The 26,490-nt window shown below is 51.0% G+C and overlaps 1 protein-coding gene across 2 annotated transcripts in view; it reads left to right on the forward strand.

Annotated features, from left to right (window-relative positions):
- Nucleotides 1-26,490, forward strand: part of LOC118227904 (insulin-like growth factor 1 receptor) — a 124,347-nt gene that overhangs the window by 11,361 nt on the left and 86,496 nt on the right. For both annotated transcript variants that reach the window (XM_035418954.1, XM_035418955.1), the window contains exon 2: nucleotides 9,758-10,321. In XM_035418954.1, coding sequence (XP_035274845.1) covers nucleotides 9,758-10,321 — 564 coding nt within the window. The remainder of the gene's footprint in view (nucleotides 1-9,757; nucleotides 10,322-26,490) is intronic.

Genomic DNA, 26,490 nt, shown 5'->3' on the forward strand with positions numbered 1-26,490 from the left:
ACAGGTAAAAATACTTTGAGCAAGACAGACTCGGTTCTGTGGATTCGGAAGAGTGAGGAGTTTTTGAACTCTGCGTTTTACGGGGTTGTGACGTTGATGCCTGCGGTCGCCGCGACGCGGGGTGGCTGAGAGGTCGGTCCGCCGAACCTCCCGCATTTAGCCGCCGTTCCGTGCCGCCCGTCTGCTGGGGGCGCGAGTCGCCCTTGAAAATAATCCTGCACCTTTGTCTTGTGACGAGTTGACGCCAGTGCCAACATTGACCCTCGCATTGCAGAAGAATTGCCGATGTTTTTTTTGTCCCCACTTGCGTTAATACACCAAAATGTGGTTAGCCAATGAGCGGGCGGGGAAGGCGGAGTCCTTAACGAGGAAAGCAATTCCACTCAAACACCGTAAAGGTGATCGGTTACTCGATTCCATGGTGCCGAAGCAAATCTGGGCCCGCGTTTAGGATCTAAGATCGATTTAGCCTTTTCTCTCATTGTAAATACGGTTAGGCCCGCGTTTAGAATCTAAGATCGATTTAGCCTTTTCTCTCGTTGTAAATACGGTTAGGGTATTGACGGGGCGTAGAAACAGGGCGTTGTGAAAAGCTTCGGTCTCTATTTTTGACGTCTTTAATGTGATTTCAGCCTTTTAAAAGCAACGAAGCCTTTAAAAATGAAATCGGGAGGGTTGATGCGAGATGGGCCCTCCTGCTCTGGTGCGTTTGTGACTGCAGCCGCTGGATGTGCTGCAGAAGCACAAACGCTGGAGTCGGCTGTGACTTCGTCCCGCTCGTTTGGCGCGCAGAGCCAGGCCCGGAGCGCACGCCCGCGATGCTCTCCCGCCGCCGCCCCGCTCGCGCGTCGCTCCTGCGAACGCGCGCTTAATGAACAGCCCCGCGCGTTCCTCTGGTCAGCAGGCGCTGCGCGCTGGTCAGCAGGTGCTGCGCGCTGGCCGCGTGTACGGGAAGGCGCAGCGGCGTGACTGTGCTCTCCTAGGTCTGACTAAAGCGGCTGTCACCGTGGCGTCAGGCCTTGTTTGTCACCTGACTTGCCTGATGCCCCCCTGCCCCCCCGCCGCCCCCCCCCAAGAGGACAGCAGGTGTGGCGTGCTGATGTTGTGACCAAGGCTGCCTCTTCAACTGTTTGTGCGTGCCTGCGTGTGAGAGAGGGTGTGTGTGTGCGTGTGTGTGTGTGTGTGTGTGTGTGTGTGTGTGTGTCAGGGTTGGGCAATCGTCTGCTTGTTTACATCAGCCAAATATGACCCTCAGGAATCGCTTGAGAGATCGGTGATTGTATCGGCCGGGGTGTTGGTATTCTTATGAACTGGTCAGTTTTGCCGTTTGCAATGTTGATTTAATAGTCCAGCCTAGTCAGTCAAATTTGTACTTTTTATTATATGCTGTAATTAGGCTATAATTATATGGGCTTCCGCTGGTAATAATCAGCTGTGGTTCTGCGTCATAGTGAGATTTAGAGCACCACGGTAACATAAATCACCCGAAATTTTATTAAGTTAAATGTGGTCACTGACCACACTCAACTTTCCGAAGGATAAACCACCACAATGCATGTGAAGCTGAAAACTGGCATCTATAATACCGTATGCAGTGGACATCTGAAGTTTGGGGGGAAAAAATCTTGCTCATTACTCTGGCTGTGTAGGTTACCGGATGTAGCAACAATGATCAGTTTAAAGATATAGCGTATGGTGACTTAAACTTCTCAAGCAGATGAAGTAAAGATACAGTGGGGGCCAAAATTCACTGACTATTCAAGACACTACCAAGGCCCTGTTTTTTTACTTCTTCATGAAGGAATAATGCAATTATGATAGTCCAATAACACTTCTTATTCAAGAATACATTCTTTAGTAGACTTAGAAAGTTTAACACATTTACAAAATGCTTGTATGAAACAGGAAGCTGTGTGGATAGCTAGTTCATCCGCCACAAGCGAAGCGTTTCTCTTTTCGCTCACTTATAGTATGGAAGGCCTCTAAAGACTTATATATATGCAGGTGAACGTAGGTGCATCCTATCAGTAACTTTACAAGCAGCCAATTAGAAATGATCATAGCAGTCATGTTACAGTCAAACCATTAAAAATGACAGTCATTGCGATCAGTAAATGAGAAATCAATCGGTCAAGCAAGCCTACAACGTAATGCTGCTGGGACGCATGTGCCAATTGGATTTCTGATATTCTAGGGATTCTGACATCCTCACTGAACCCAGAAAAGAGGACAAGAGAGGGAGAAGAAAAGGCCATGTACTCATGTGTGCACCTGCAAAGAGAGAACCTGATGAAGCAACTGCGAAGCGTGTTGCTAGCATCCTGACTTGCACTGAGCCAATGCAAGTCTTTTACTTCACGAAGTCTCGTTTTTCTTCTTTTTCAAGTGTGCCGTTCAAGAAATACCAGCTATTTCTGGCCTTCACGTTGTTTGATTTGTATCTTGTTGGTCCGGCACCTTGTGTAACACGCTGTGGCTCTTTTTCCCCACACCTATTATACGGATGTATAAATCGTCTCTAGGATTAGAGATCGTCAACCCCAGATGATGATCGCCGATCGCTCAATGCATCGTCCATCAACTCTTGTGTGTATGTGCTGGTGGTGTGACCATGGCTGTCTCTTCAGCTCGGTGCACGTGTGTTCGCGTGTGTGTGTGCACGTGTGGTGTGTGTGGTGCGTGTGCGTGTGTGTGTGTGTGTGTGGTTTGTGTGCGTGTGTGTGCGTGTGTATGTGGTGTGTGTGGTTGTGTGTGTGTGGTGTGTGCATTTGACTGTGTGCTCACTGTTTCTCTCTCACTCAGCAGAGGGGTGAGGCGCGGCGCGGCGTGCTCAGCAGTGCGGTCCTCAGAGGGACAGGAATGTGTGTCAGTGTGCTAGCGCTCGCTCGCCGCCGCCGCCGCCGCCCCAGTCAAGCGCTTTAGCACCGCTCCGTCCAGCCGTCGGCCATTTGAGACATAAATCAGCCCCTTATGAAGAGCTGCCTAGCTGCGCCGGTCGCTAATGTGCATTAGCTGGTCGGCCTTCTGTGTATTAACGGGTCTGGTTCAGATAGTGCGTGTGTAGTTCTGAGAGGGTAACTCGGCTCCTTTTAAATATGAGTGTGTTTTCTAGCAGGTGAGTGTCGTTCAGGCAGTTGTGGCCAGATCTTCTGTTTATCCTAATTATATGTGTATGTGTATATATGTGTGTGTGTGTGTGTGTGTGTGTACGGTTGCATGCCGTATCTCCTCTCCTTGATTACATTGGGTGATTTCCGAAGCATTCTTTACTGGAGCAGGCTGAGAGATGGTCTGTTTTAAAGGGTTTGAACGTGGTTTGATTCAGGGATGGACATCATCTTTCATAACATGAATATTGCCCTGATTGCTTATCTTGGTTGTCTTGATCACATAAAAGGTTGGGTCGCCTTTTAAAAAAAAAAAAAAAAAAAAACGGGATCAATTTAAGAACCTGGTTTTAATAAGTATGGCATTCTCTGCAAAGAATCAGTTTCGGTAGGAAAACATTACATGAGAGGGATGGCTTCAATTCACAGAGGCATTTCCTTATTTATTTGAGATATTACTAAGAAATGTGATTCCAGATATAAGAAGATATCTTAAGGATTTCAAAAAAATGTCAAAATGAAAACATGCCATGCAACGGCCAGATTACCGAACGCTTTCCCACAGTACTTTCGACATTTGCTTTAACAAAAAAAAAATATTGCTGTAGGCAAAATGACTGTGTGTGTCTGTGTGTAGGTTGTGTGTGAATGTGTTCTTGTGTGTGTGTGTGTGTGTGCGCGTGCGCACGTGTCCTGTGTGTATGTATGTATGTGTGTGAGTGAATGTGCCCTTGTGTGTATGTGTGTGCACACAGACAGTATTTGTGTGTGTATGTGTTGGAGGGGAAGGGGGTTGGTGCTTCCTGCAGTAGGCCAGAGAGAGGTTATCAATTGCAAACAGGAGTTGTTGGATCCCATTACTGTGCCAGAGATATCTGTTTACTTAGCAGCGCGAGAATCGCGGAGAGCCGGCAGCAAGCCTGGCCTCCCTTTCCGATTTCCCCAGTGTGGCCATTGGCCTTGAGGGAATGTTCCGGAAGGCGAGTCGCTCGCTCTCACTCGCTCGCTTATTCACTCACTCACTCACTCATTCATTCGCTCATTTACTTTAGCTTTGTTTTTTGCCCGTTCTCTCCGTTCGCCCTTCCGTCCACAAAGCCGGTGCCAAAACGGACGCGTTTCAAACGCGTCTCACGGCTGAATCCTTCAGCTGCGTCCGAAGGGCCGTGGATCTGGGCCTTTCTGTCTTGATCTTCCCCGCTGGCTTATTGCCTGAGGCAGAGCCCTGCTTAATCCTCTTCTAAGGAGTGGTTGGAATTCCTCCTACGTGCCATGGCTAATGAGATTGACAAGAGGGGTTGGATGGGGAGTAATTTGATCTTTCTTTTTTCCTCCCAGAGAACATTCTTACTAACTCGCTTGCCAATCCCCCCCCCCCCCCGGGACCCCGTACTCACTCACTGGCAGACCTGGCTCCACTGACACAGTTAATGGTTTTGATTGGCGGATGAATTTTCACATTTCAGTCGGCTGTTCCCAACCATTCAAATTTTTTGATGAATTGGACTTCCGCGCGCTCAGTTTTGATTGTAAAATGCGCTGGCGCCGGTGGTGAGAAACGTCGCATGCAAACGCTGTGGCCCGAATGACGCCACTACATCCTGAGCACCTGTTATCGCGTCGTTGTGTGGTTCTGCGTACCGGCCGCTGTCTCTGGTGACACGGGCGATGGGTTGCTCCGGGGTGGGATCGCGTTGAAGACGCCGCCGGTGTTGACGGAGCGTCTGGTCCTCCCGTGTCCGGAGGGGCTCCCCGCGGAGGCGTACGGGGCAGGCTGCGAGTGGAAGGGGGCGGGGCGGGGTGCGGAGGCGAGGTGTGTGCGGGAAAGGACTTTCAGACTTCCTCCTTTCCTCGGGGCCATGCAAATCCCGCCGGTTCGCGGCGGCGTCTAGCGGAATGCAAAGCCGAGCGACGTGTCACAGCTCGCAACATTTGAATAAAAAAAGGCAAGAAAGAAAGAAGACTTCCCCTCCCTCCCCCCCCCCCCCCCCGGGTTCATGAACTGTGTTTAGAGGGCATTCTAACGGTAGTTAAGCAAATTTTCGCATATCTGGTTCTTGGGGGAATAATTATTTTTTCCCCCCCTTTTGGAAAGCTTTGTTTATCCCTCTTTTCCTCTGCTCATTAATTTGGAACGCTTGTCAGGTTTTTAATCTAGCGTAACCAGGTGCGTGTGCTGTCGCAGACGAGTGCGGCATAACCGGCCGTTGCCCGGCCGTTGCCCTGGACGACCGCGTTGCTAACGCAACTGGGGACAGGCGGAACGGCAGGCACCCGCTTCACCCAGAGGAGGCGCTACCGCGTGGTGAGCGGGAGTGCCCTGGCCCCTGAACCGCACCTTGTTTGGACTACAGCCTGCCATCACCTTCCCTGGGCTTTTGCTTGCCCTTGGTGCAGTTTTGTCTGCGTTCAGTTTTGTCTTCATTCCTGCAGTTGTCTGCGCACGAGCGATCTAAGACACAAGGCCCTTGAATCACTTCCGAAGAATGCACTTCTTCCCAGCTAGAGTCGATTGTGCAAGTGGCCTTTGGTTCCTTAAATAATTCCTTTTTCCCGGTTTGTGAATTGTCATTTTTAATCTCTGTTGATGGTGCTCTGCTTCACTTTTAGGCAACTTTATCTTGGAATTAATATTTTGGTATTTAGTGTCATTTGACCAGTGCATCAGCCTGTATTTGTAAAGCTAAAGGGGGGTACCAGTTTTGACAACCATGCACCAAATTGAGATAACTTACGCAGTCGAGGGCCAGGCAGTCGAGCAGTGCGCGATTTTTTACCCGCCCAATCAGCACGAATGTTGGTAATGACCGCTAACGAGCAGAGCTCCTCCCTGCATGCTTACCCAAGTCGTGGCCTCGGTTTTCAGCAGCAGTGCTGACTGAATGGAGCAGGCAGGCCTCGCGCACGGCTGTTGTGGGAGGCCCCTCCCCTCTCCACCCTCCTTGGGTTTTCATTAATGCTTTCTGTCAACAGGAAGTGAAGACCAGACCTTCTCTTGACCAACAAACAAATTACTCTTTGTGTTTGAGTTGCTCCTCCCTCGCTCTCTCTCTCTCTCTGCCTCTGGCACTCCAAAGCGGAGAGAAAATTCTCAATGAAATGAAAGACAGGCAGCTCCCTGATTCATGAGCGTTGCTCCAGGGCTTTTGCGACGAAAGGGAAAAGCGACTAGCGCTGAGTGGAGAAGCAATCGTTTCCTTTTCGGAATTTGGGAGGCTGCGAAAGATTGGCCGAAGCAAATGTCTGTTTACAAAATTATTTTTTTTTTTGGGTTTGTTCGAGAGAGCTTTGTGCTCGGACTGGGTAGAATATGGGGAGTGCTGTTTGGAGCGATGGGGATGTTCTTTTTGGTTTTTGTCAAGCTGAATTTCCGCACGCTCCTACACATAAAAAAATAAAAATAAAGAAATGCATTTTTCACTCCTGTTTGTGTTATTAATGAGGCATTACTGTTTGCTAGTCGAGTCACATGCAGCGTACAGTGCTGAGAACTTGCTTTGGTTCTGTGGATGTGGATCCTTTGCTTTGGGTCATTCGAGGCTGAGTGAGGGTGTTTGTTCCCAGGTCAGGAATTTAGTTTGTTGTGAGGATTATGAAGGCCATTGGAATGAGCCCATCTTTGTCTCTCAGTGGTGGTTTTGTAACGCCTGTTCTGGTAGCCGCTGAGCTTTAAGCTCCTGTAAGAACTTAACAGGTTTAGGAGAAGTCGCTCAAATGCCAGGATATTTCCAAGGTCCACATGTAACCTTCAGAAATCTTTCTGCCTATCCACGACTAGTGACCCCGCTTTTCCTAGGAATTTTTTGTCTTGGTATGTGCAGAGCTGTGTTTTTTCCCTGACAGATGGTAGACATGCTTATCAGCCAGGAGTTGACTTTTAAAATGATCATTTAAAAGTTCTCTCCTTTGGGATGGCCTATTATGACATGCTTTGGCAGCACCGCTGTGCTTTACTCCGACCTGCGGGGAATCGGCGATCTCCTTACTGGCCGCACAAGGTACTGCAGGAGGGCCACGATTGGAAGGCGGGCCTGATCCCTCACTGTTGATGACTGGCGACTGGCCCATCCTATCTTTATTGTGTCCCGCCTTAAGGTCTCCTGGTCATGGAAGGCCAGGAGCGGAGAGGGTAACGCGGAGAATTGCTGCGACTGTTATTCGCGTGTCCCTCTGTCGAGTCTTTCTCTTCTCGTCTCTCGGGCTTCAGATCTATTTGTTTGAAGAAGTGCGCGCTCTCAGTTTCCTGGGTTCCCTGACTCTTCCTTATGGGAAACGCAGGCGTCACCTCGCTGCTCTAACCGCGTCGACCCCTGTTTTGCACGGCGGGGTCTCCCACGAGACCGCGTGCACACGCAGGGGCGTGAGTCAGCCTCTATCTGGGAAAGCGTCTCCTGGGAGACATGCTGACACAGAGCGACGATGACGCTCTCTGAACGTTTACCTTCTTAATGCATGTGCATTCTTAATGCGTGCTGACTGAAGTTGCCTTCCTATAATCATGGCACAAAATGGAGGTAGAACTTTTTATTTTCTCTCTCCATTATTCTGTCATTTTGATTGTACGGTGCTGGAGATGGTGGAAGTTCCTGGCCAGATTTCAGTTTTTGCTACCTCCTTGTGCCCACCTGTCAAGAACATTAATTTAGATCTTTTTTTGTATCTATAACTTGGGATGGTGGAGGTTGTTTTCTTTGCCAGTATTTGCATTTTAAGACTAGTAACTCCAATCTTGTGGCAGGTACAGCCGTCAGATTTTCCCTTGGAAACAAGATGCATGAACACTTTAGCTAATCAATACCTTAAATTACGCACTTAGCTAAATGGTGCGCATTATAAACCAGCAGAGACTACAGCCCTTCTGGTCTGGAGTTTGAAATCCAAGCTTTAAGAGATGATTTTCCGGTTTTAACTATACTGTTTAATCCTATCAATAACTTTGACATCTTTGAGCCTGGAGCTGATTCCTGATTCAAGAATTTTGAGTTTCTGGGCTTTAAATATTTTAGAATTGGCCCTGGGGAACCCTATATGCTGCTTGTTGCTACAGTCAAACTCTTGAGAGATTTACATTGTTGAAAATGGGTGTTCTAGTTCTTTCTGAAATCTTCCTTCATCTTATCTTCACTCAGAGCGGGTTTAGCTTGTTGATTTAGTTTCAATGACCAGGTGCACATACTTTCACTAATTAGGACCCAACTTATTTTATGTGTGAGTCTTTAATTCCAATGCAAAAGCATAAATGGCATATAACGGAACACGAAAACATGAATGATTGTGAACGGGTACAGGCTCCATATGAAGTACGGTAGTAACAGGAATCTTCACTGCAAGTCCTGGGTCCTAGAGATCCCAGTCGATATCGGCGTAGGTTCTCAGGTTTCAGATTGGCAGTTGCCCGAATGAGCCCAGGCCGGTGTTCCCCTTCTGCGATAACGGGGAACAGTAGTTAGTGGGCTCTTCAAAGTTAGAGAGGTAGTAGGCAATGGACTCGAGCGGTTCGGAAATCCCGCAGCTCTTTTTTCCATTAAGGGAACATGACACGATCGAAAATAAACCGGTGAATACTGGCAAGCCGGACTGTTAGCGGATACGATTTTGAGCCCCTATAAGTATGGTGAGAGATGCGAGCTACTGAGCATGTTGATGCGTTTCGCGGTCTATTTGCGCCGCTGCGATTGCGTGCTGTTGGCGGAACGCGGGCTCTTCCAGCGCTATACGCGTGCGCCGCTAGCTTAGCCAAAGCCTGCGCTGCAGTTCTGTTAAGCGAGCGGCGTCCTCACCGCGCCGTTGGAAGAGTGTACTTAAAAGGGCAGGTGGGAGAGAGCGACGCACCCTTCGGTTCCAGCGCGCATGTCTGCGGTTCTGTTTGTTGTTTGCTGTACGGAGTGTCGCGATGGATGATGTAGGGGGGGTTACACCAGGTCAGGGAAGCGCCGCCCTCTGCGAGAGAACTTGGTAGTGCGTGCGTGAGCGCGTGTGAAATATTTACACTTGTTTGTCGACGTGAATTTAGAGGATGACTCTGCCGGCTTGGCTCAGTCATCTCGGCAAGAATAGAGACCGCGGTGTTGGTGGTCAATTGCAGAAAAAAGTAAAAAAATAAATAAAAGTGTGACTATTATAAACAACAACAAGTGTGATGAGGGTTCAGTGGAAGCAAGACTGCCGACTTGTGAGAAATATGACGTGCTAGCGCATATATGCGTGTTATTTCTCACGTTAAACAGAAAAGAAATAAAATAGTTTTTAATATAAATATTCGCATACCATTTTAGACCAGTACCACGTATAGGCCCTATACCTATTGAACCTAATTTTTACCCTTAATGGAGAAAAAGGTCTCATTCCCGTTTGTTTAAAAAGCATGAATAGTTGGGCCCTGCAACAAGGGTCTGCTGATTGTCCTTATTTCTTAGCACTTCATCAATAAATGAAATTAGTTGAATAGACCTTACTGAGTTGCTTGCCTTTGAACCGGTTTATGATTCTTAATGTGAAAATGGAAACCAGCCAATTTTTGAGGACCAGTGTTGCAGTCCCCTGCTCTACGACATGCTAAAATGAAGCATTACCCCCTCCAGAGATTTTGTTCCAAATGCTTCAGGTTCACCGCTGTGCTCACGTTTAGTTTCTGTCGCTTCTCGTTGCAGTCTGCGGTCCGAGCATCGACATCAGGAATGACATCAGCGAGTTCAAGCGGCTGGAGAACTGCACGGTGGTGGAGGGCTACCTGCAGATCCTGCTCATCGGCGACAAGACCAACAACGTCAACCAAGAAGTCTTCCGCACCCTCAGCTTCCCCAAGCTGACCATGGTCACGGACTACCTGCTCCTGTTCCGAGTCTCGGGCCTGGACAGCCTCAGCGTGCTCTTCCCCAACCTGTCCGTCATCCGCGGGCGCAACCTCTTCTACAACTACGCCCTGGTGATCTTCGAGATGACCAGCCTGAAGGACATCGGCCTCTACAGCCTGCGCAACATCACGCGCGGCGCCATCCGCATCGAGAAGAACCCGGAGCTCTGCTACCTGGACTCGGTCGACTGGTCGCTCATCATGGACGCCGAGTTCAACAACTTCATCGCCGGGAACAAGCAGTCCAAGGAGTGCGGGGACGTCTGCCCCGGCATCATGGAGGACAAGCGCCACTGCATCAAGACCAGCTTCAACGACAACTACAGCTCCCGCTGCTGGACCTCCAACCACTGCCAGAAAGGTACGCGCCAAAGCTGGGTTTCCTCCGCGCTGCCTGCGCTCATTACTAGAACCTAGGTCCGGCTGAAAGTACCGTTAAGGGCTGTACTGAGGTTCCCGTTAAAGATGTTTTTAGGTAGAGCTGAGCTTCCTGTTTGAGAAGTTTGGCTAGTGTGGAATTCCTGTTTGAGAAGTTTGGCTAGTGTGGAATTCCTGTTTGAGAAGTTTGGCTAGTGTGGAATTCCTGTTTGAGAAGTTTGGCTTCAGATTCCAGTCGAAGGAGAAAGGCTAGACTTGGATGCACTAATTGAAAAGCGTATGCCTTTTTGTTCCTGTCGATGCACTGCAGCAGAAGATAGGATTGTTTTGGTTTGTTTTCCCAGAGGTTAGGACGATTATTACTGCCATAATTTAGGCAGTTGCTTGTGTTTATTTTCCCCTCCTTAAGGCAGGCCTTAGCTGAGGCCTCTTTGATCTGGATGGGTGGGATTTGGCTCCAGCGAGCATTCTGGAATTGTGCATGTCTTGTTGCCGGGCAGATACAGTCAAACCCTGTTGCATTTATGTCGTTAATGTTTTTGTGCTGTGGACTCCATCCTATGAAGAATTTCGTCTTTATTGTCTGATCAGTTTTGAGACTTGTAGAGAAGGCTGTGGGTAAGGAATAGACGAGTGTAAATGGTAAATAAAATGGGTGTTTTTATGGGAAACTGATTATTTTGGGGGAGAGGGGCTTTTTTTCAGGAAAATAATGAAGGTTTCTTTTAAACTGTAAGTCCAGGGTCATGCTAGTGGTACATTTTAAGTTATTAGCCATACTCTGCCAACAAGGCATGAAAGTGCCTTCCTTCTTTTTTTCGAAGGAAAAGCATGGATATTGGAGCCATTGTTTGTGCAAGCCTAATCTTAGGCGACTGGCAGTGATGAATCATTAGCACAACTGGAACCATAAACAAAAACATAATTCAGATGCCTGGAATGCTTCCTCTGAAGTTCCTGCCTTGCGGGGGCAGCGAAAGGACAGCGCTGAGTTCGGCGCGTTTTGTGCCAGAGGGTCCGCCGCTTTCCGTCACGGTGTTTCTCTTCCCGATTTCGCGGCGGGAAGTGTGACCCACCCCCGACACCCGTCGCGCTTCCCGTCCTCTGGGACGCGGGCGGCGGGGACCCGGCGAACCGCAGCACAGAAGAAGCGTTTTACCCACCCGTTTCCCTCCGTACGTTTCCCTCCGTACCGCGAACGTTTCACCCTCCGCAATCCCGTCTCCCCTGTAGTGCCGGGGGTCGTAGCCGCGCCCCCGCGTGGGGAATGGGAAATGGCCTTTGGGGCCCTTGCGCGGTTAAGGACGTACGTTTGGCGGCGGGTGCGGAACAGGGCTGGCCAGCCGGGCCGCCATACCCCCCCCCCGGGACGGCGGAGTGGTTAGCGCCTACGTGCCCGCCGCGTTTCGACCTTGGGGCGGCCGATAGCGCCCCCCCCCCCCCCCCCCCCCCGCCATCCTCGGCCCTTCCCTCCCTGCCCCTCTTCCGTCGGAGATATTAGAATGGTGGGGAAAATGTTCTCTGTGGGAACAGCCCGGACTCCCCCCCCCCCCCCCGCTTTAGAGACCTGTGCGCGACAGGCAGTTTGTGCCCTGCCCCCCCCCACCCCACACTGCCCCCCCCCCCGCACCACCCCTGCTCCCCGTCTCAAACACAAACAGAGGAAAGAACAAGTGGCTTCCTTAGTTACCGTGTGCTGCCGCGGTGTGGGACCTGGGTTTTGCCGTAGTTATTATTCTTCGGGTTCCAGCATTAATTAATGGATGTAGCCGTTTGTTTTGAGAGGCTTTTTGTCTGGCTTTCCTGCCCGTTTATCGCGTGCGATTAGCGGCTGACTTTGGGCCGCCGCTGGAAAGACAGGCACACCACATGCACACCCAAAACGGGGTGGGAGGAGGGGTTTGTGGTGGATGGGGTTGGGTTTTAGGGGGGCATTTCCACTTGAAGCTAATATCTTGTCATATTTATAACCGACAGGCTTTTACGATGCATCTCCTGTCAGTCCCACCATTTTGTGAGAACTACGTGTCACTGTCAGATATTTTTTGTGGTAATGGTGGTACGAGTGCTTTGATTGGCTCTCAGAAATGAGCGCGCGTGCCATGTTTGAGGCAGATCGTCAGCCATGCGGAGATTGCCCGCTGCCAGAGTCAGTGTGCTCTTTGGCTGCCATGTCTTTGGTGAGAGCCGAGAACAAGACAGTTGTTTTGACTGAATGTAGCTAATGTGCATCAGGCCTGTCTCCTGATTCCGAATGGTTATTTTCAATCTTGCCATGTCCTTCCTGAATTTTTTCTGGCATTATCATTTGATAGCCAGGTTAGGAGGCAGCGTTGCACAGTGGATGGGGAACTTGGCTTGTAACCCAATGGTTACGGCTTTTGATCTTCAGCTGGGGCACTGCTGTTGTGCCCTGGAGGACGGTACACAGCCCGAGTTGCTTCAGTAAAACATCCAGCGCTGCATGGAAGAATGCAGCCTGATCTGCGTCGCTCTGGATAAGGGTCTCTGCTAAATGATGAAATGTGGTGCAGGGGTCCCACGGGTTCTGGAAAAACCTGGAAAACCTGGAATTTTCTGATGCAGTTTTTCAGTCGTTGAAAATGGAAATTACTGCCAAAATGTCCTTGATAAACAGTTGTTGTCCTGGAAAATATTTAGTGCAATGCAGGATTGTGCAGTATACCGGTACTAAAGAGTAAAATTATATTATTAAATTGTAAAATTTCATACTTCATGAAAATGCACTTGACCTTGCTTTCTATTGTAGTGAATTGATAGTAAACTGGAAAATAAACACTGTGCCTTTTAGAATCGTAGGTAATGATGTAGTGGGCGTGCCTAGTGGGCTGTGTTTGTGTGTGTATAAAAATATAGGCTAGTTGGAGAAAGCTGTACAGTACCTCTGTTTCCTCGTGGAGGGACAGAAGTTAGTAGATCACAACAGCTATCCCCAACTTGTTGAAAAGCATGGTGCTCGAAGTGAAAAATGACGGCACCTTGCCTACAAAGCCAATGACAAAGGTGATCCTGACAGCATTATTACAACGCCTGTTTGAAGAAAACGTGTAAGTGGAAGTTTGTCTCGCCAAGGGAGGTTAACACGTCCAGCCCAGCAGGCTTGTCACGGTGTTTGGTTTAACCAGAGGCTTATGGTGCGCGGTAGTGTAAGTGCGCTACGATCGCTATGGCGATCGGGATAATCCGGAGTCTTCCTGTCTGTTTAAGCATGATGCATCCCTGCCACCTGTGATGGGTGACTGCAGATGGGTGTCGCCAGATATTCATGCTGCGTGTTCTTAACGTTGAATTTTCTGGCCTTCCTTTGAAGTGAAATCATTTGCCGGAGCCCCCTATGAAAAAGAGATCATCTTAACGTGAAACTAAATACAGGATAAATCATTTTTACATTTAAATTTTGTGCATCTTATGAACATTTTTGAAGGGTCAACACCAAGGACGACTCCGTAGCAATGGCTGTTCTGTGCTGCGACTTGGCAATGGAACCTCCGGTTGCCAGCCAGAACCGTTTGTAGTTTAGAAGGCGGGATGGAAGAACAGCAGGAGCAGAGTATCTGGTGAGATTGAAGTATCTGTGGCCACGGTCTCCGTGCTCTCTGTGAGTAAGTAAGGAGCGAGACGGGATCTGGGAACGTTCGTCCGAGAGTTTGTCTCTGGGTGCCTGTCTGTTGCTTAGTTACAGTTGTTTTTTTTTTTTAAGTGTAGGTCATCGTAAAAAAAAAACAAAAAAAAACAAAAAACAAAAGAGAGGAGGAACGGGGCGCTTTAATGGGTCTCCCTGCTGACTTTCCTTCAAAAACAGAAAAACAAGTGTGGAGGTCACAGCGAGTGCGCTCTGCAAAGAGAACCTTGGGGTTGTGACGCCACAGATAAGCGGAGCGGCAAGGAGATGGTCTAGCCTGTGATGTTAAAGCCCGGGCGCATTGGAGGTAAATAATAATCTCGTTGTCTGGGGTTCGAGGACAGGCGAGTCGCAGCCTGACGGCGCTGTGGGCTCTCTGTCGGGCCTGGGTTTAGTCTGAGCGCGTGGTGCTGCGGGAGAATTTCCAGCTCCCTTTGAAGGGCAAATACTCTACCAGTCCTGCCCCACCCCCCCCCCCCCCCCCCCCCCCCCGTATAATTGCCTTGTTTTTCTTGAACGCAGATGTTCTTCAAGGGCGCACGGTGGTTTCCAGTCAATCTGGACCAGTGCATTCTGTTGCCTCTGTCTCGCTCTCTCTTTCTCTCTCTCTCTCTTCTGCTCTCTCTGCTCTTCTCTCTCTCTCTCTCTTTGTCTTCTTCTCACTCTCTTTCTCTCCCTCTTCTCTCTCTCTCTCTCCTCTTGTCTCTCTCTCTCTCTCTTTCTTCCTCTCTTCTCTCTCTTTCCCTCTTCTCTCTCTCTATGTCTGTCTTGTTTGAACACTTGCTGATTTGTAAGGTGGATGTCTAGATCGCTCCAGTACTTTCCCAGGCCAGGCTTGGCTCCCAGTTCTCTCGTGTGCTTCCGTTCATGTGCGCTCGAACCCGAGTCCCCACCCACCCTCAAGTGTGAAACTTTAGTCCAGAAGTGCACTGCAGCATCCGAACAGCACTCCTCAGCACTGTGGCCAGCCTTTCCCCGGCCAGGTCCTGCAATGGCCAGTGTTTTGCACTTTGAGCTGCTCTGTGTGTCTGCGTTCTGTCCCGCTGGCTCTGGTTCTGTTTTGTTTTGCGAAGCGTGTGCAGCCCGCTGCTCTGTGCGTTTGTGCCCACGCGCGTGAAGAGACACTGACCCATTTCAAACGACGACTGAAGACTCACCTCTTCAGGCTGCACCTCTCCCCATCCCTCCCTACTCCCCTGTAAATAACTGTAAGCTTAGGGTTGTAACTAGGCAGCTGTTTCGTAGGTGACTTAGGTACATTAACTGTCTTAACTACTGCTTGTATTTTTTCCATAGACTGAGTTGTTGCTGTTCTTGTTTGTGTTAGTGTTAATCAGTTTAACTTTCAGGGTCCAAGTTGAACTATGCGGTTGTTCCCTGCACTTGGACCGGTACTTCTCTCTAGGGTTTTCGACACACTTGTTCCTGGTTATGGTTATACACTTTGTTGTACGTCGCTCTGGATAAGAGCGTCTGCCAAATGCCTGTAATGTAATGTAATGTAATGAAGAATCGGCTCTTCTCTCGTAGCACGTCGCGCGTGTTTCTCTAAACCGGTGTTTCTCAACCCTGGTCCTGGGGACCCACTGCCCTGCATGTTTTAGACGTCTCCCTGCTCCAACACACCTGATTCAAATGAATGGGTCGTCATCAAACTCTGCAGAAGCCTGATAACGGCCCATTCATTTGAATCAGGTGTGTCTAAAACATGCAGGGCAGTGGGTCCCCAGGACCAGGGTTGAGAAACACCGCTCTAAATGTTCCCATGTTTTCCTGACCGTATAGAAACCCCCGACCCCGGAGGAGCATTCTGAGGCAGCGTGACAGACGCTCGTGGCGTAGCCCCCCCCCCGCCCTTCTCCACGCTGGCTGGAGCTCCAAAGCGTCCTCACTGATTCTGAGCGGTTTTGATAAGAAGCCGCTGGTGGGTCAGGCTGCGTCCCGGGACACCAGGGCCCCCCTGCTCTCTCCTCGGGGCGCGCCCTGCAGCTCGGTCACGTGACCAAAAGGGGCCGGCCCGCAACTATGAACTGGGACGCGTGGAACAAGCGAAGCCAACTGGTGCTGTGCCACCTCAAAGGTGACATTTCACACCAAATATTTTAAACTTTTTGACCTTAAATCGAAAGGGGTTTCTGCTTCGGCTACCGGGCACCGTACGGATTTTATGGATTGTTTTAGGCACATGTTGCTGTGAGGCGCCACTTCTGCTTTCAAAACTAAAAATGCTGAAAAAGGCCTTCGGTGTTTCTCTTATGAAACGAAGCGACGGCGAAAATAGTAACGCACAGGCGAGGTTTCCTCCTGTTGTTGGGGAAATGGCGTTTAGCTCTGCCTTCATTAGCATCCCTGCTAACAGAATTTACCTGTAATCTGCCAATCTTTTCACCCTCATGTAGTCTGTATTAATCCAAGTAATTATTATTGACTTTGTTATTGATATTATCGACCGTTAGTCTTTCTGTTCTCGGTCTGTGGTGGCGGTTGACTGAGCGAGTGAGAAATGTCTTGGAAATGTCAAGTGTCCCTGCTGAACAGGCACACAGGAAAGGGAACGGCGGCCACATAGATTTCTACTGCCTCTCTCTGTCTCACTCTCTCACTCTCTCACTCTCTCACTCACCCACCCACCCACTCCCTCACTCACCCACTCACTCATATTTCCCATATTTCTCATTTCTCCCTCCGGCCAGTCTTACTATTGTTTATTCAGTCCTGCCCCCGCTGCCCTTATCAGTAACTGATAACAGCTGTAGCCCTTTCAGACAGAGCAGTGCTGTGGCACTTCACAAGTAGTCGGCTGCACTTTCAGGCCTGGGCCTGTGTTTCTGAAGCGTTTATAAAGAGTAGGACTGCTGATCTGGGATCAGTATTCCTTTTTAAGCTCCTAATGGACAGGGGGGCAGAGGAACCTGACCCTAGATCAGCGGAGGTGATCAGCGGTGGACAGTGCAGGTCAGCACCTGTCACTAGAAAGGAAATGTAAACATTTGGCTGCAAGGTGGCTAATTGATGATTATTGCAGCTGGAGGTCCCCAGTGGCTAGAAGCCAGGGACAGTCCTAGCGGTGTCTGGCTCTCGTGAAAGCCTCTCAGAGACGGCCTTGATGGGATCCCTGTCTCCAGCGTGCTTTGACCAGAGGCCTCCCGCTCAGGGGAGGGCCGTCACCGGGGCCGTCTAGGCTGCTGTTTGTTTTGAGGATGTAGAAACCGTTTCTACATCCTCAAGGATGATCGACAGACGTTTGTTTTGCCATGTCTACCTTGGTGCTAGGCTACTAGCCTGTCGTGCAGAGGTTTGTTTGTTGCATTTCTTATTTTTTTTTTTGGGGGGGGGGTGTAGTTGAGGAAGCAGACAGTCTTGCCCTCGCTTTTCGGCATTCATGCGGACGTGACCTGCGGCTGGTTTGAGACTGCCGCCCGGAGAAGCTGAGGGTAGTTTGGTCAGGGTTAAGGGCCAAAGGGAGGGGGCGGGTGGGGCGGGTGGCGCCTGTCCCTTTAAGTGGCTGTATAATTAGGTAGGAATTCCAGCTGGCTTAGTCACTTCTATATGGAAAGGATGGGGGGGGGGGGGGGGACTGACACAAACCTTAGGATTTTAAGGGAGCCTAGTGGACTCCTATCATCCCAAAGAATGCGTGTGAAAATAAGGCGGGGTGGGGGTGGGGTTGGGGGATGGAGGCGAGTGACCGTGCGATGGCAGCAGGACCTGTTCTGCGGTGGTGAGGGTGGAGACATTTTGGGGGGGGGGGGGGGGGAATTCCAGGTCTTTGCCTTGACATGCCAGGGCAGCTTGAGCTCTGGGAAGGGGAACAGGTGAGGGACTGGGAACGGGAAGGGGGTGGCAGGACGTCTGTTTGGGCCCAACGCAGAGACCTCCGGTGTGACTTTAAGGGGCGAATTGCTCTGAGGTCTACGCTGTTGGTGAACTGTGTCAAAATCAGCTTGGAATTCAGTCGCCACCTGTTTTCTAAGGTCTCTCCACAGTCCATTTCACAGTGCTCCATATCCCACTGATGTGGCTGCGAATGGAAAGGCGAAGCCGTGGGTTTTGGGCCATAAGTCCCAGCACTGGGCAACCTTGTGTCTTGTGGCTAGGGTCCAGCTATATTTCGATGTTGATATTGTAGGTTAATCAAGATGTTACCTAAAACAGGTAAAATGACCGTTAGCCCAGGAAGAAGCAGATCAGAAGTTCGTAGTAAAAGCAGGAAGATTTATTACGCAGCCGGCTACGGGAACAACTCAGAAAGTTCAAAATAGTACTGGTGGGTAATTAGTTTTATACAGTTCTCAGTAGATTGCTATTTGCATATAGTAGAATTCTATTGTTGAAAGGGAGCACTGCCTCTGATTGGTGATAAGGGGCCGTGCTTCCTTCTGATTGGACCATTCAAATCCATAATGGTCATGGGGGGCCCAGTGGAAATTCCCAGGAGGGGAAACCTCGAAACCGACAGGAATGGAGGCCCATATATGGTCATGGGGGTGGCCCTTCCTCCGGGACTTAGAATACACAAACTGGGACTAAGAATACACAAAACTGTCTGTTTCCCAACAATATTTTTTGATATTTTTCCCACGCCGCGCAGGAACTGCTGCCGTGGGCTATACATGGCATAGTGTGGTCATTCACTCACTCACTCACGGACAACCTTTGAGGGACGTTTACTGGGACGCATGCGCAGGTGGTGTCAGGTAAAATGTGTCTGCGGAAGTGAGTTGCGCCGTGGGTCTGGACAGCTACGTGCTTGTTCATATCGATGTTGACAATGAGAGTTTCACAAATATTGAAATTGCGTATATTGTATACAGTAGAAATATAGATTCACAACAGTCTTTCAACAAAAACTATTGTAAATTAATACCATTTACGATTCAATATCATTTCCAGTCCCAGTGTACGATCCGCGTGCACGTCAGGAACATTTTTTGCTGATAACTAATTAGCCAGCTAACTAACGAACACTTGCTGGCCAGCAACCATTCTTTTGATCGTATAAAGACTTTAATGTTACCCATGATACCACACCTGTATGCTCTCTCTGCTCTACGAGTTTGGGAGTATGTGTACAGGCCTATTGCCAATAAAACGATAATATTCCATCTTCAGATTTTTAATCTTTCAGTCCTCACACAGATAATTTATGCGAGTGCTTGAAACGGAATCCATGCCGACTCATTCCAGTATAAACTTAGCCTGTTATTCTCTCACTAATTTTATAAACCTCAAAAGCATAATCCTCCCACTCGTAAACACTAGTACAATTAAAAAATTAAAAAATTTACCCAAGAGATCGGATTTTTTCCTTAGTTACATCAAAATACAGTTGTGTCAGTGACGATGATTGGCAGGTACTCATTATTATTCTTCCATTCCTATGGCAAGAATAAAACAGTCACGTGTGCCATTATATATGACAAAGCACACCTTGACCAGTATGATTGACAGAGCCAAAGTATTTCATAGGTGGCCAGAATGGTGAATTTTAGCTCTGAGTATATTCAGAAAGTATGTCCCGTCAATATTCAGAGGATGTGTCAGACTTGGGTTGGGTTGCATGCAAGTCTGAATCAGGGGTATGGCTTTGAGTCAGGCACATTAAAGGTGCTTATGTCTGGACTTAATTCACCGAGTCAGGATTCCCCCCGTCAGGATTTTTAAACTGGCCGGTTACCGAAGTGTTAGTGTTTTGCGTGTAGTGTTTTATTTTCAAGGTATGAGCACAGACCATGGCTCTTCATAAAATGTAGAATATGTTGAAATGTTTAGGTACTTTCCATTGTGGGGCCCTGCTTGTGGCAAAAAAAAATGTGTGAAAGTGCCCCAGCCAAAAAAATAAAAAAATAAAACCTTTTTGATCTTCATCCTGCTGACCAGTGAATCTTTAAACTGCTGTCTTCCAGGGCCCCCCTAGTGGTCCGTGGGTGGAATTACACTTATTAAAATTGCTTCAGTGAGGTGTAACGAGCTCGGGTACTCTATTGATGCTGCGAGACTCCACTTCAAGGATACACACTTCGTTTCTAAGCTGGACTGCAGTGGTACACAACCCCTTTAAAAAAGAAATAATACAATTTTAATTGACCCTGGGAAGGAGAATAAAAAGCAGATCTTGTTTGCTCTGTTTGGTTGCGTTGGTTTTTCTGTTCCATTGACTTCTGAAGCGCTCTGGAGAGTGATTATCTGGGGGCAGATTTACTTTGAGGTGTTTTTCCTGTAGTTTAGGCTGATGCGCTTTTATTTTGCCCTCCCGGTCTCTGGGTGAGCCCGTAGCGGGGGTAACGCGGCTGTTTTGACGCAGTGACGGTCTCTGCTTGTCCCGTCTTGCCGGCTGTAATGACGGTGTACGGCTCGGTAAACCAGGTGTTTTTTTTTTTTTTACAGATGTGCTTCCTTTGATTTAGTGAATTAGACGCCGGACTCTTTTCTCTGCAGTTGTTTTTTTTTCCCCCCTCAAAGGAAATGCACTGTCGGGATGTTGCCCTCTGATGGGCTGTGTGGCGCGTAGCGGACGCCTTCATCGCTGGGTGAGGGAGTGGTTTCAGATCCACGTCGTTAGCCCCCCCCCCCCCCCCCCCCCCCCATAAAATCCGGTGTGCCCCTCCTGCTGAGGAAAGTTCCAGCGGAATATAAAAAAATAAAAATAAAAATAACAAGTGTTGCGCCTTTTGTCTTCTAATGTTTCCAAAGATTAACATGGTAGTGTTAGTTTTAAGTGTAGTTTTAAGCGTAAGAAGTAACAGTGCATCAAATAGAAAACTTGCATGTCACTGAAAATCAGGATAAGTCCATTAGAAAAAGTTTTGAAGAGCTGTGCTAGCAAAAAAAAAAAAAGTATATTATTTTATTCAAGCATATAATGCAAAATGAAAATGCGCAAGTGTGCGGTACGTATACAAAAAGTTTGCCTGCAAATGTTTCAGCCAAAAGACCATCACTGCTGACCAATGTGGTTCAGGGAGTCTGAGAATTGGTTTTCAAAGAACTGGATCTGCCACCGGTATCCTTCAAATCAATAACTGCATTCATAGAACACTGTGAACTCTTTCACTGCGAAAATGGGATTAATGATTCATTCAAAACCGTAATAAAAAAGAAAAAGCTCGATTCTGAGAAACGGGGGGGGGGGAATTGAAGGTGCGGTTGTCCCTGGTAACCTGGAATGATTAAAACCGCTGTTGGCGCTTGGCCCCGCCCACTCACCCCCCCCCCCCCCCCCCCCCCCCAACAAGCTGGAGAGTTAGCGGACAGCCCAGGGACCCCAGCGGCTGCCTGTAGCTGAGAGGCGGGTAGGAGCCTCGCTGTAGGAGGCTGGCTGTAGGAGCCTGGCTGTCGGAGGCTGGCTGTCGGAGGCTGGCTGTTGGACCATGGCTGTTGGAGGCTGGCTGTAGGACCATGGCTTTAGGAGCCTGGCTGTCGGAGGCTGGCTGTAGGACCATGGCTGTAGGAGCCTGGCTGTAGGAGGCTGGCTTTAGGAGCCTGGCTGTCGGAGGCTGGCTGTAGGACCATGGCTGTAGGAGCCTGGCTGTAGGAGGCTGGCTTTAGGAGCCTGGCTGTCGGAGGCTGGCTGTAGGAGGCTGGCTGTCGGAGGCTGGCTGTCGGAGGCTGGCTGTAGGAGGCTGGCTGTAGGAGGCTGGCTGTAGGAGGCTGGCTGTAGGAGCCTGGCTGTAGGAGGCTGGCTGTAGGAAGCTGGCTGTAGGAAGCTGGCTGTAGGAGGCTGGCTGTAGGACCATGGCTGTAGGAGGCTGGCTGTAGGACTGTGGCTGTAGGAGCCTGGCTGTAGGACCATGGCTGTAGGAGGCTGTCTGTAGGACCATGGCTGTAGGAGGCTGTCTGTAGGAGGCTGGCTGTAGGAAGCTGGCTGTAGGAGGCTGGCTGTAGGAGGCTGGCTGTAGGAGGCTGGCTGTAGGAGACTGGCTGTAGGACCATGGCTGTAGGAGCCTGGCTGTAGGACCATGGCTGTAGGAAGCTGGCTGTAGGAGCCTGGCTGTTGGAGGCTGGCGGAGGCTGGCTGTAGGAGGCTGGCGGAGGCTGGCTGTAGGAGGCTGGCTGTCGGAGGCTGGCTGTAGGAGGCTGGCGGAGGCTGGCTGTAGGAGGCTGGCTGTAGGAGGCTGGCTGTAGGACCATGGCTGTAGGAGGCTGGCTGTAGGACCCTGGCTGTAGGAGGCTGGCTGTAGGAGCCTGGCTGTAGGAGGCTGGCTGTAGGACCCTGGCTGTAGGAGGCTGGCTGTAGGAGGCTGGCTGTTGGAGGCTGGCTGTTGGAGCCTGGCTGTAGGAGGCTGGCTGTAGGAGGCTGGCTGTAGGAGGCTGGCTGTAGGACGCTGGCTGTTGGAGGCTGGCTGTAGGACCCTGGCTGTAGGAGGCTGGCTGTAGGAGGCTGGCTGTAGGAGGCTGGCTGTAGGAGGCTGGCTGTAGGAGGCTGGCTGTAGGACCCTGGCTGTAGGAGCCTGGCTGTAGGAGGCTGGCGCAGGGCTGCCTGCTGAGTCACTGGAGGGGAGCTCTGACTCATCCTGCTCTGCTCTCATTCATAAAATCAGCACAATGCAGCGGCTTCTTCAGCCGCGTGCCTTTCCCGCTCTCTCTCTCTCTCTCTCGCTCTCTCGCTCTCTCTCTCTCTCTGTCAGTCTCCCCCCCGGTCACTCTCTCCCTCTCAGTCTCTTTCCTCCCTTGCTCTCTTCTCTATCTGCCTTCTTGCATGCTCCTCACTTGGAGAACTACACACTCCACCCCCCTCATCCCCTTTTCTCTTCGCTATCCCTCATGCTGTGTCTCTTTCTCTCTCTCTCTCCCCCTCTCTGTCTTCATGGTATAGTAGACCTGGCACCCCCAGACACCCTGGCTCCTGGGCTGGGCTGGGCTGGGCTGGGCTGGGCTGGGCTGGGCTGGGCTGGACGGGGCTGGATGGGGTGGGGCAGTCTGTCCTGCTCTGAGTTTTCTGACTCACAGACAATAGGGGCTTCTAAGCTCTTGTGTACCCCAGGCTTGGGAATACCCCCAATGTTCCTTCAAACAGCACATACACAACGTCCCCTGTAGTGTACTTGTGGAGGAGAGAATTATACGTGTGCATATTTAGGATTATTGAATGGGTGTGTGTGTGTGTGTGTATAAGAGCAGGAATGGGTTAAGATTGTTGCGCTGTAGAGCCGAAGCAAGCCTGTGGCTCGTTTCTGTGGGATGGGTGTTATGAATGGATGCTACCCGGAGAGAAAGCGCTTTTCTGGGCAGGTGAAATCTGTTATATTAATGCGCCGCGTTTATGCAGCGTGCATCGCTTCATCGTCTCTAAGGGAAGTGCGCGATCGGGCTGCAGGCAGGGCGTCGGCTCGGGCGTGCGCCTGATGGGTCACCGGGGCGGGGAGGGCGGGGAGGACGGTCAGAGCGGAAGTCCGATCCCGCCCAGGCCACCGGGGCAGGAGGAAGTGGGGTCGGGTCGTGGCCGGGTCGCGGGAGGGTCACGGGGCGTCGGTCCGGCCGGCGGAGAGGAAGTGACCCGTTGCAGTGGGCTGAAGTCCGACACTGGGACCTCTGCAACTGGTGCCTCCAGACCCGACCCTCCTTCGACCCCTCCCTCCCACCGGCTGTGAGGCTGGATGTGAGGTCTGCGCTCAGGGTACCCGTACCGCACCTGCGTGTGTGTGTTCCTCTCTGCAACGCCGTAAGAGACGACCTCGCCTGCCTCGTTAAGACCCGGCCTATTTTCCCCGGCCCGGCGGCCTCTTGGATCTCGCTGGCTGGCACGGCTGTTTGAAGGGGGGGGGTCTGAAAGGTAAATCGGTCGGGGAGACCGTCTTGGCTCGCAGCGCGTTTCTCCTCCCCGGCGTGGCGGAGCGGGGTCGTCGGGGGCGCGAGTAAGGCTCGGCGAGGGCTCGGGGGCGTGCCGTGCGGAGACCCCGCGTAAAAAAAAATGAAGCTATTTTTGGAGCGGTGCGAAAAGCGCTCCCGCTCCTTTGCGGACTGCGTGGTCCTCCTCGCGCAGTCCTCCTCGCGCAGCCCTCCTCGCGCAGTCCTCCTCGCGCAGTCCTCCTCGCGCAGTCCTCCTCGCGCAGTCCTCCTCGCGCAGTCCCCCTCGCGCAGTCCCCCTCGCGCAGTCCCCCTCGCGCAGTCCTCCTCGCGCAGTCGTCGCAGGTACGCTGGACATTTATACGGCTTCGTAACAGAAAAACGAGGATCTCACGCATGGGTGGCGGACGCTGGAGCTGGCCTAAACAAAGGTTTACTGGAGATTCTGAGTTACCGGAGCTTCGGGGGAATTAAAAGAGACTAATGTTTCCCCAAGTTCATTTTTATGACCGTTCATTAAATGGGAAGGATCTCCTTAAGTGTTTTCTTTTTTTTTTTTTATTGGTTATAGTAACATGGGGTTCTGCCTGGCACCCTGAACACTAAAGAGATCCCTGCTACTGTGTGTGTGTGTGTGCGTGCGTATTTCCAGTTGTGCCTGTATGTGTGCTTACATGCCTGTGGGTGTTTGTGTGCGCCTGTGTGAGGGATTGCTTTTGTGTGTGTTTGTGTTTGTGTGTGTGTGTGTGTGTGTGTGTGTGTGCGCATGCGCACATGAGAACCTCTGACTGACAGTACGAGGAGCGCCCCCTACCTGTAGGTTCAGCTTATTTCTGGTCGCTAGCTTGCTGGCTCAAGAGACGAAAGGAGGCGGTAAAATTACAAAGGGACCTGGAGTCAGTCAGCTGATTGTAAATTAGGCCCTGCGCTGTGGGGCTGAGCGGCAGCGGTGAGGAAGGGACAGCGCCCCCCCTCCCCCACTCGCAGCGCACGCCCCGTTCGATTTCATTCTGGGCTCACGGTAAGCTTGTCAGCGCCCTCCGCAGGCTGGTACCCTGTGGCGCGGGGTCCCCCCAGTGCCCGCCCCTCCTGGCACCCCGGCCGCCCGCGCTGGCAGCAGCCTCCCATTCACATCGGTGCCCACCGGCGCGCTCAGATACTACACACGGCTTCCAAGTGTGTGTGTGCGCGTGTCTGTGTCTGTGTCTGTGTGTGTGTGTGTGTGTGTGTGTGTGTGTGCGTGTGTCTGTGTGTGTGTGTGTGTGTGTGTGTGTGTGTGTGCGTGCGTGTGTGTGTGTGTGTGTGTGTGCGTGTGTGTGTGCATGTGTGTGTGTGCCCGTGCATGTGTGTGCGTAGTTTATGGGTAGGTTTACACAACAGAAACGGTGGTTGTGGACACAGAGGGTAGTTTCCCTTTTACCCTGCTCAGAGCAGAATAGGGGAAGACCTGTGCTTTCCTGTAAATGAAGTCCCTCCGTCTCCATTTAGCCTGACGGTCTGACATGATGTTTTGTCGTCTTTGACTGCCTGGGTAATAACACGAAACAGCGCGCCAGCTAAGCAAACCGCGTTAAACCCCCCCCCCAGCTCCAAACCCCCCCATTTCAGATTGCTTTATTAAGGAGCAGCCTCATGCTAGCCCCACATGACAGCCACGCAGCTGCCGATAGCGTGTGTGTCTGTGTGTGTATCTGTGTGTCTGTCTGTGTCTGTCTGAGAGAGAGACAGGGTGTTTGTTTGTGTTTGCACGTGTGTCTGTGTGAGACCGCCTATGTGTGTGTGTCTGTGTGAGACCGCCTATGTGTGCGTGTCTGTGTGAGACTGCCTATGTGTGTGTGTCTGTGTGTATGTCTGTGTCTGTCTGTGAGAGAGACTGGGTGTTTGTTTGTGTTTGCACGTGTGTCTGTGTGAGACCGCCTATGTGCGTGTGTCTGTGTGACGGAGAATGTGCGTTTGTATCTATGGGTGCTGAGGGGGAGGGGTCATTTAAATTAATAGCTGTCACCCCTCATAATGCACAATGTGCAGACTGTGTCCACCGCGGGACAGCCCTGGGGACACGTTCGTTTCTGGCGGGATAAAGAGAAAGAGGCCGGAGCAGCCCCCGATCCAGGCGGGCCGGTCGCCGGTCCCGGGCCGGGTCGGGGTGGAGCGCGGCCGGGTTTTAATCCGAGCGCGGGACGGGTTCGGATCAGCGCTGAGCTCACGGGCTCCGACCTCCGACCTCCTCCTCAATACCTCTCTTCACCGCCGTCGAGGTTTTGCCCCAAACGCGGAAGCGCCGCTCCGTGTGTCTGGGGTGGGGGTGTGTGGGGGGGTGGGGGGTGGGCGTGTGCGTGCTCGCTGACTCGCTCGCTCAGGAGCACAAGGCGCGCTCTGTCTGCCGGGGCCCTCCGCCGGTGTGGCTTCGCCGCGAGTGGCGGTCTGTCCTGGCGGTCTGTCCTGGCGGTCTGTCCTGTCGGCCTCTCATTCACGCCGGTCTCTTTCCTGAGCCGTACTCATGCTTCCGCATTTAAAGAGCATAGAAGTACACCGTTAAAAAAAAGATTTGCCTTATTATTCGTCATGATGAGGAAGGGCCCCTTCAGTCTGTCTCAGCTCATACTCTCCCTCGCAGTCGAGGAGCCAGCGCTGTGTTCAGCCTGGACGTGCTCACCCGAGGGTTTCTGTCTCTGAGGGTGTTTTTACGCATGAAGGGTGCTTCCCTCAATCGAAACCGAACG

Source organism: Anguilla anguilla, chromosome 5 (assembly GCF_013347855.1).
Source record: "Anguilla anguilla isolate fAngAng1 chromosome 5, fAngAng1.pri, whole genome shotgun sequence".
In the NCBI taxonomy this organism is placed as follows: Eukaryota; Metazoa; Chordata; class Actinopteri; order Anguilliformes; family Anguillidae; genus Anguilla; species Anguilla anguilla.